At 36.2% G+C, this 8,946-nt stretch overlaps 1 protein-coding gene across 1 annotated transcript; it reads right to left on the bottom strand.

The window, feature by feature from the left end:
- Positions 1-1,153: 1,153 nt before the first annotated feature.
- Positions 1,154-2,221, bottom strand: LOC118056740 (transcription factor bHLH162). Its single transcript, XM_035069063.2, has 3 exons — positions 2,033-2,221; positions 1,525-1,821; positions 1,154-1,429 (listed from the first exon to the last, which is right to left on the bottom strand). The coding sequence occupies exons 1-3, from the start codon at positions 2,192-2,194 to the stop codon at positions 1,286-1,288; spliced, it is 603 nt and encodes a 200-aa protein (XP_034924954.1). The 5' UTR covers positions 2,195-2,221; the 3' UTR covers positions 1,154-1,285.
- Positions 2,222-8,946: the final 6,725 nt, after the last annotated feature.

The raw sequence follows: 8,946 nt of genomic DNA, 5'->3' as shown, positions 1-8,946 counted from the left end.
GTGTCGGGACATAAAAATATATTATTTTGTATTTGTAATCTTAATGTTTGTTTACTTCCAATTATTATGAATTATGTGTGTTACTGGGAAAGAAATGAACATGCGAAATCTTATGCATGTACAAGAATTATGTGTTGTTGAGGTTCTACAGGATTATGATATGATTGAGAAATGAGTATAATTGTACAAGATGATTGTTGATAACTTGGGACCTCTAGGTATAAGGGAAATGCTGCCAAAATTTCAACAGGAATTTCAAAAAGTCTTAGATAAATTCAATGGAAGGAAAAAAAATACCCATTTTTTTTAAGTTAAGGCTCAAAGTTCTTTTACGAATGTATTAAATTACAAGGTGTTATAGGCAGGATCAAATTTCTTATCCAACTTGAAGAGGCAAAGAACTCGAAGGAGCGATTGCTATCTTTGACTTAGAGACAAAAAGATCAAGAAATGAAGATTTGATCGAGAGATTGAACAAGAAGGAGTAGGGGGGGTTAGAAGAAGAAACTAAAACATAAATGGGTTTGGAAGCTATTTATAGTACCACTAGTGTTTTTATTTTTATTGGAACTGGTTCAGTTCAGTTTATTCGGTCTCGGCCTTTTAAAACAGAAATCAGATCGAACCAAATTGTTTTTTTATTTTTTTCTAATCAATTTAATCGGTTTTTTTCACGATTTAATTTTTTCAGTTATTTTTTTTTAGTTATCTTAGTTTTTCAGTTATTTTACCTGCCCCTAAAAATGAGTTATATAAACAATATCCAGGGATTGGGATTGCAATCATAAATAAAACCAAGCAATCTCCTGTAGTTACTAAACCAGCCCTTCTAGATGAGTAGAACTAGAACTTGACTTGGACTGAGTTTAAAAAAAAAAAGTGTTTGGAAATTCATTTGGTGGACTGATCAAATTGCAAGTTAATATTTTTTTTTTAAATTTGTTTTCAAAATGATATATTACATAACTTCAAAAAAGGAAAACGATATCGGTTTGATTCATTCAATTCAATGTAAGTTTGAACGAAATACGAGTTTGTGATGCTGAAGGGCAACAATTGCTTTTGCTTTCAAAATGGTAACTCAAAAGTAAGCAAGCAATTTTTATTTCTTGACAGAACAGGCATTATATATATATATATATATATATATATATATATATATATATATATAACATTCAGTAGCTACTAAATTTGTTATACAGATTTCAAGAAATTAAACACAGATTCCAAAATATAGTGCCAAATTTACCATCATTTTATGCCAACTTTGGTACTTTAGTACTGTTTAGAATTTCAATATAGTCTCAGGATGAATTACAAAATCCCATAGCTCTGAATCCAACTCTATTTCACTTGTGGATCCATTGATAAGCCTATTCACTCTCCCAGTTACTCTTGCAGCTCCAAGACCATCAGCAGATTCCTTCATCTGCACAAATAAATTCGTGTTGATCGTTGAATTGTCAAGAAAACGTGTTGTAGATTACAAATGAATCAGCGTAATTGATCAAATATAAATATTACCTGTGCATGGACTACATGAAAAATGGAATCTCCAAGAGCTTGAGAATTAGCACTGACAACTTCTACACCTTCTTCATGCAGAATGCTGATGATCTCGTAAAATAAGAACTGATCATCTAGCCCAATTGTAAAAACTATCTCTAGAGCTGAACATGTTTCTTGGATTTTTAGTTTAGGTGATTTTGAAGTAGCAGATGTTAAGCTTTCTTTCTTTTCCTTGGTATTCTCCAACTTTTCCTCCAGACTCTTTATATAGCTTATTGCCTCATCTATCTGATCAGGCAGAGGTTGTTTTTCCTGCATATCCACAAGAAAAGGAAAAATATTTTCAATTCAAGAACAAGAAATATCATCCAAATGCAAATTATAAATCCAAAATCTTTCGAATCTTCTCCAAACATGATCAGAGTAAGGAAAGCTTGACCTCCTCATGGAAGGTGCAAGACAGCAAGCTAGAATGCAATAACATGAGGAGACATGAGTTTAGAGAGGGTGGAAGATAGATAACCATGGATTCTTTGTTAGGGAAGAGAGAATTGAGCTTGGAGTAAAGGGTTTTCATTTGATTTCTCCTATTTTTCTCCCTGACTTTTCTCTCTGTTTTTGTAGAAGAAAGATTAGACCTCCCACTACTACTCTCCATTATTCTCCCTCCAGAGCTTGCAACCATGAATCCCCTGGGAAACCTCAGAACAGATGTGTGAAGATGGCAGATCCATTTACCTGACAAATCTTTATATAAACCATCTAAACAGGGACCGAAAAGTCAATAAAAAAATTAAAATAAAATGGACGGAGGTCATGAATGCAATCGTCACGTAATTGACATCACTCTCTCTTGTCACTCTATACAACATCAGCTGCCAATTTGGAATCGTAGAGTGGCTTTAATGGAAGGAGTTTTGATTGATTTGATGATGTAAGAAAAAAACCATTCAGAATTGAGAATTATATTTATTTTAAATTAATTTTTTTTACACTCAAACCCCGGATAAATAGCTGTCAGTCGGGTCCAAGGTTAGCATAACTATAGCCAATTCTTCAATGTATATACAAGAGTAAATGATTCTTTGGTGCTCGGGATAGCTACATAAAATCAAAGTCAAAACGAATTAATGGTAGTGGTTGTGCGGTGACTATGATGGCCGCCTCGACATCAAATTCGCGTTTGTCATTGGAAAATGAAAGCTTCATTCTAGTAATTGCGAGCCATGAATCAAAAACATGCCTAGGTATATTTAAAGGATATTCCCATATTAATTTATACCAAAAACTCCTTTGCTTCCAACAAAATTCCAAGTCTCACTCCACAATATTTCACTATTTGTCCTAAAGATGCTAGCAATCCTACCAAAGATGAGTCTCTTTTCAATTATCAATGACATGCTCAACTAAACACCAAGCACGAGTTCTTCATTCCTACAATTTTCTCCACATTCAGCAAGAATTTTTAAACTCCAAAAGCTACTACCCTTGAGTCTGCAAGACCCAGTCCTCTTTTGTGAATGGAGAGCTACTATTCAAGTGAATTAATTCAATTAAACAGTGCAGACACAAAACAGCACAAATGCAAAGAGACCACGCTAACAGTGCAAACACAAAGAAGAACAAAGCATGCAAGAGGTGAAGAGAAAACAGACCTGGAGACAAAGAAATTGCAGTGGTGTTGAAAGCGTGATGGTTGCTCAGTCTGTGTTCGACCTTCTCCTGTTGTTCTGTATTTGTGTCTGCTTCTTGCCTCTTTCTTTCCTCTGTGTCTATGTCACTCTCTCTACTAATTCTTGCACTTTCTTCTCTCATTTCTTACGGATTTTATTTGCAGAAAAATAGAGCAAAGATGCGTTTTTTTCTATCTTTTTTTTCCTGTTTTCTCTGCTCTTTCTTTCTCCTTTTTTCTCTGCCTCACAGTAATGCAAGAATGCAAGAAAGAAACTCCCTTTGTTTTTTGCATTTTTTGTTACTCCCTGCCTCTCTTGCGTTTTTCTTATCTTTATTTTGTTGTTTTTCTTTTGTTGTCCCTCTATGTTCTTTCTTCTTCTTTTTTTCCTTCCCTCAACAAAAGAGGCTTATATAGCCTAACATGCAGCTCTATTTAGGAAAGATATATTACATTAACTCTAGGGTGTAATGTCGAGTGAGAGAAAATAGGAAACCAGAATATTTGATTATGATTTTGTGATCAACAGTGATTGCTTTCCAAGTTAGAGGATGGTGCGACTCCTTTCTTTCCTTCCATAGAGCCAACTACTCCCTTTGAAATAAGGCAATAAAAACATGGTCTGCAAATAAAAGGAAAAAAGATAACCGGGGTAGTTGTGCAGAGAAAACGGAAAGAATTACAAATGAGGAGGCATTGTTTTCCTTTTCTGATCTAATTCACGTTCTTCAATTTCTTCACCCAGCAAAATTTCTTCTAATTTTATCTTCAATCAAGTCTCTTATTTAAGCACCTCTTCCATTTGGTCATTGGTCCAAAAAAGGGCTTCAAATTGGCCTGCAATTGGTCTTCAATCTTTAAGCATCTTGCAATTGTGTCCCTGTAAACTTGGACTAAAATCCTTCTCGCGGAAGGAATCCCTACTTTCACACTAGATATTCAAATGGAAATATCTTGAGCTTCTGATATCAAAATCAAGTGATTCAAAAGCCCAAATTCATCTACGTGTCCCGGACTACAACTTTGATGAGGATTCGAAGTGAGATAAATTTGTTTTGAATAACAGAATTGCAACCAAACTCTACTGGAAATCTTCTCGCGGTAGGATTATATGTTTTCACACTAGATTTCAAACAGGAATATCTTGAGCTTCTGATATCAAAATCAAGCAATTCAAAAGCCCAAATTCATCTACGTGTCCTAAACTACAACTTTGTTGAAGGATTCAAAGTGAGATAAAATCATTTTAAATAACAGAATCTGGCAAGGATCTGATTGGTCAAAAAGGTTTTCTTGATTTGACAATGCCGAGCATCCAAATCTGATTGGGAGTCTATCCTAAAAACGGTAACCCCTAAGACCCAATAAAGGTGTAGGTCAATTCTTCAACATTTCATGAGTGGCAGAATATATCAAAGTGAGATAAAATCATTTTAAATAACAGAATCTGGCAAGGATCTGGTTGGTCAAAAAGGTTTTCTTGATTTGACAATGCCGAGCATCCAAATCTGACTGGGAGTCTATCCTAAAAACGGTAACCCCTAGGACCCAATAAAGGTGTAGGTCAATTCTTCAACATTTCATGAGTGGCAGAATATATCTAGGATGGTCAGAATCAAAGCCTAAGTTGGAACAAAAAATTACGACAGCAGCAGAACCAGTTTTTTTTAATGCAAATTCTAAGTGATTTATCCAACCTTAAAGACCAAATAAAGAAGAAATGAATTTAACATTATGAAGACTCCTGATTAATCTAAGAAAAGCTGATGATTTTGGCAGCAAAGGGGAAAGATAAAGAGAGCAGAAAACAGCTTAAACTGGGTTTCAAAAAAAAAAATTGATTTCTCTGCTTTTGTTAATTTTCCAGCAAACATGAGCTAAGCTCCTATACGCAGCTCAAAAGAGGTATACACCGTCTCCAACACGTGGGGTCCAAAAATGAGTAACAATAGTTCACATGGTTACTATCAAGCTATCCTCCACCAACTTTCTCCTCTAGCGTAGTCAAGTAGTTCTTTTGCTGCAATGCCAAAAACTATATGGATATGTTGATGGTTCAACATTAAGGCCCTCTGCTACTGTTGATCCTGTAGCCCATAATCTTTGGAAGCAATTTGACCAACTAGTTATGAGCCTCATGTTTCCTCTCTCATGGAGGAAGAACTTTCTATTACCATTGGCCTTACAACATCAAAAGATGTCTGGAACTCTCTTAAGACTACTTTCAACAACAAATCTAAGGTTTATAAACTTCAAATAAAAGATGAATTTCATCTCAGGAAGCGTGGCTCTCGTAGTATTTTCGAATACTCTTGAATATTTAAGGCTCATTATGATCAATTATCAACAATGGGATGTCTAATTGAAGACACTAACAAGGTGCACTGGTATCTACGTGATTTAGGCCACGAATTTTCAACTCTCTCCATCACTCAACTCTTTTCAACCCCTATCCCAAGTTTCAAGGATATTATTCCTAAAGCAAAGAGCTTTGATCTTTTTTTCAAATTCTATTGATCATAATACAGTGGTTCCTGCGTATATGGCTAATTTCTCTCATGCACCTTTAAACTAATATGGAAGACCAAACAACTATCAACAAAAATATAAAGAAGGACCATCAAAGGGAGGAAATTGTAGCAAGCAGCAGTATAAACATCCTCCTCGATGTCAAATATATCATAAGGAAGGACATTATGCCACAGATTGCAAACGCATATACATCAAATCTGATGCTAATCTTGCTGAAGCTTTTGCCAACTGCATTATTAGCAATGAAACTGCAGATTGGTATACTGACACGGGCATATTAGCTTACATGACGACTGATGTATCTCAACTTGATAAGGTGGAACTTTACATTGGTAAGGACAAAGTAGTTGTTGGTAATGAATCCTCCCTACCCATAACATATATTGGTTCTTGTTCACCTAATCTCACTCTTCACTTAAAGATGTTCTTGTCGTCCCAACCTTAATTAAAAATCTTCTCTCTATCAGTAAACTAACTAATGATTATCCTTTATCTGTTTATTTTACTAATAATGATTTTATCATATAGAATGTCCAAACTCGAAAAGTGGTGGCAAGTAGTAACTGTGTTCATAGTCTTTACTTACTGAAGCGTGGAAACAAAGCCTTCTCTATTGTCATTACAAAATTTAATCTTTGTAATTCCTTTGCAATTTGGCATGCTCGTTTAGGACATGTCTCATCCATAATAATTTTCAAGCTTAATAAACAAGGTTTTTTGTCCCTCACTTTCATATTGACAATCCATCTCTGTTAAAATCCATAAACTTTCATTTCCAACAAGAGATAGTCACTCAAAAACCATACTTAGTCTCATACATTACGATCTATAGGATCCAACACCAATAACTTCCATATCAAGATATCAATATTATGTTCTCTTTATCGATGATCACACATGATTTACTTGTTTTTATCCATTAAAACACAAAATTGACTTTTACCAGACATTCATCAACTTTCAATCTCTGGTTGAGAATCAGTTCTTGACAAAAATAAGAATTTTTCAAAGTGATGGGGGTGGGGAATTCTTCAGTACAAATTTGCATTCTCATTTCACTAAACATGGCATTCATCACCAGTTCTCTTGTCCCTGTACACCATCTCAAAATGGTAGATCCAAGAGAAAACATAGGCATATCACAAAAACAGGTCTCACAATGCTTTTTCATACGACTGTTCCTCTTCACTTCTGGGTTGAAGCCTTCAGTATAGCAGTCTTCATCATCAACCGCTTGCCAATATTAGTCTTGAATGGGACATATCTTTTTAAAATTATGTATGGTAAATCTCCTACCTATGCTACCTTTTGAATTTTTTTATGCTTATGTTTTCCAAACTTACGAGATTATGCCAAACACAAATTTGAACTAGAAATCTTCCTTGCATTTTTCTTGGTTATCACACTTCCTACAAAGGATTTTGATGTCTTCATCCTGTCTCTCATTGAGTATTTGTAACTCAACATGCTTGGTTTGATGAGAATATGTTTCCATTTTCCTCTTCTAGTATGCAACCTTCCCCTACAATCTTAGATTTTATTGTCTTTCATGATCCCACTTCATCACATTCTGTTATGCCCAGTACTAACTCTTCTGCAAGATCTTCACCTTCACCATCATGATGTTGGCGAGCCACTCAGGGTATGTCACCTCCCGTATGAATCCTACTAATATAAGCTTGTCCACCTTCTTAGAGATGGCCTTCTACATGTCCCCCCCCCCCTTACACTTCTTTTCTTCTATCATACAAAGGGAAAGTTGGGGTCTACACTTAGCCGATATGAATCTATTTCAGGCCTAATCCCTGGCATATCCTCTAGATAGAGAGCAAAGTTGCTTTTGTGATACCAGCAGCTCCGTGAGATCTTGTTTATGTTGACTGTTCAAGGTGTAACCCACTCTCGTGACCTATTTCTTAGTAGAGCCCAAATAGATTTCAACTAGTTCTTTAGTTGCCTTTGTTCTGTTTTTGGGCTTCTCTTCATAGGCTTCATGATGATCAGTCAATATGGCTTTCTTGCCCTTTAGACATGTGTTTATGCACTCTTTTAAGGCTTTTTGATTCCCCTTCACTGTAGCAACCCTTTTATTAGTTGGGAACTTCAAGGTCAAATACTTAGCGCTGACTACTGCACTAAATTGGTGGAGTAGTGGCCTCCCGATGATGGCATTGTATAGGAGTTGAAACCATAAAGGTCTGTTGAAGAGTTACACAACAAAGTGCGGTTCCTATAGTGACGGTCAACCCTACTGCTCCATTTACGGCACTGTTAACCCTTCTATCCTGATAAGGGGTGTTAGCACTAAAGTCATTCTAGAGTCGTCTATACTTATCTTTGTCATGGCCTGAGCTAATAGGATGTTCACTGAGCTACCATCATCCACTAGGATCCTGTGGACCTTGTGATCCTCCATGACCATGAAAATCACCAAGGCATTTTCATGCGGGTATTTAATCCCTTGTCCATCAGCAGGGGTGAAGGTGATAGGTTCATGCCAAGAACTTTCTTGGCCTATTGTAATTAGAACTTGATCTTCCAGCCTTGTCCTCTTATTGTTGATGACACCTACAATGGTTAATAAGCCCCCTAGTATGACAAGGACCTCTAAAGTGTTGGTCCTAGTTGTCTTACTTCAGCTCTCTCCCCGTCCAAAGATGGATCATTTTTTTAAGAATTGTATGAGATATGCCAAGAGTTTTTCCACCTCTTTTTTAAGAGCATAATAATCCTCAGTGTTGTGTCCATTCCCTCTATGAAACTAACAGTACTACTTGGAGAATTTGAGGTTGGGATTAGGCTTTGAAAGATGAGGATGTTAAAGTAAGTTCCAACCTCTCAAAGTCGTGTAGATCTCCATGTAACTGGTGTTGTACGGTGGTATAAACCCTTTCGGGCCTGCTGGGATGTTCCCTAGAGGGTCCTTTCTTCTTAACCTCTTTTTGTCTAATATGAGAAAGGTTCATGCTAGGGGTTTGTCACTGATCCCTCCTCTATAGATTTGAGTGGAGCTTATATGAGCAGCTAAGGCTTCCTCTACTCTTATGTGACTCTCAATCATCTGTTTCACCTTTAGGATAGTTCTATTCTATAATAGGTAGAGTTTTTCCATATCTCTTCATTTCTAACCCCTTTGATTAAAGCCTCACAAGCTATGGGCTCCAATAAGTCCTCCACCTGAAGCATTTCTTCATTAAATCTCCTCAAATAGGCCCGAGTGCAATCCTTCTCAC

This window comes from Populus alba, chromosome 19 (genome assembly GCF_005239225.2).
Source record: "Populus alba chromosome 19, ASM523922v2, whole genome shotgun sequence".
NCBI lineage: Eukaryota > Viridiplantae > Streptophyta > Magnoliopsida > Malpighiales > Salicaceae > Populus > Populus alba.
Note: the sequence above shows the minus strand (reverse complement) of the source record. Positions and strands in the feature narration are given on the sequence as shown.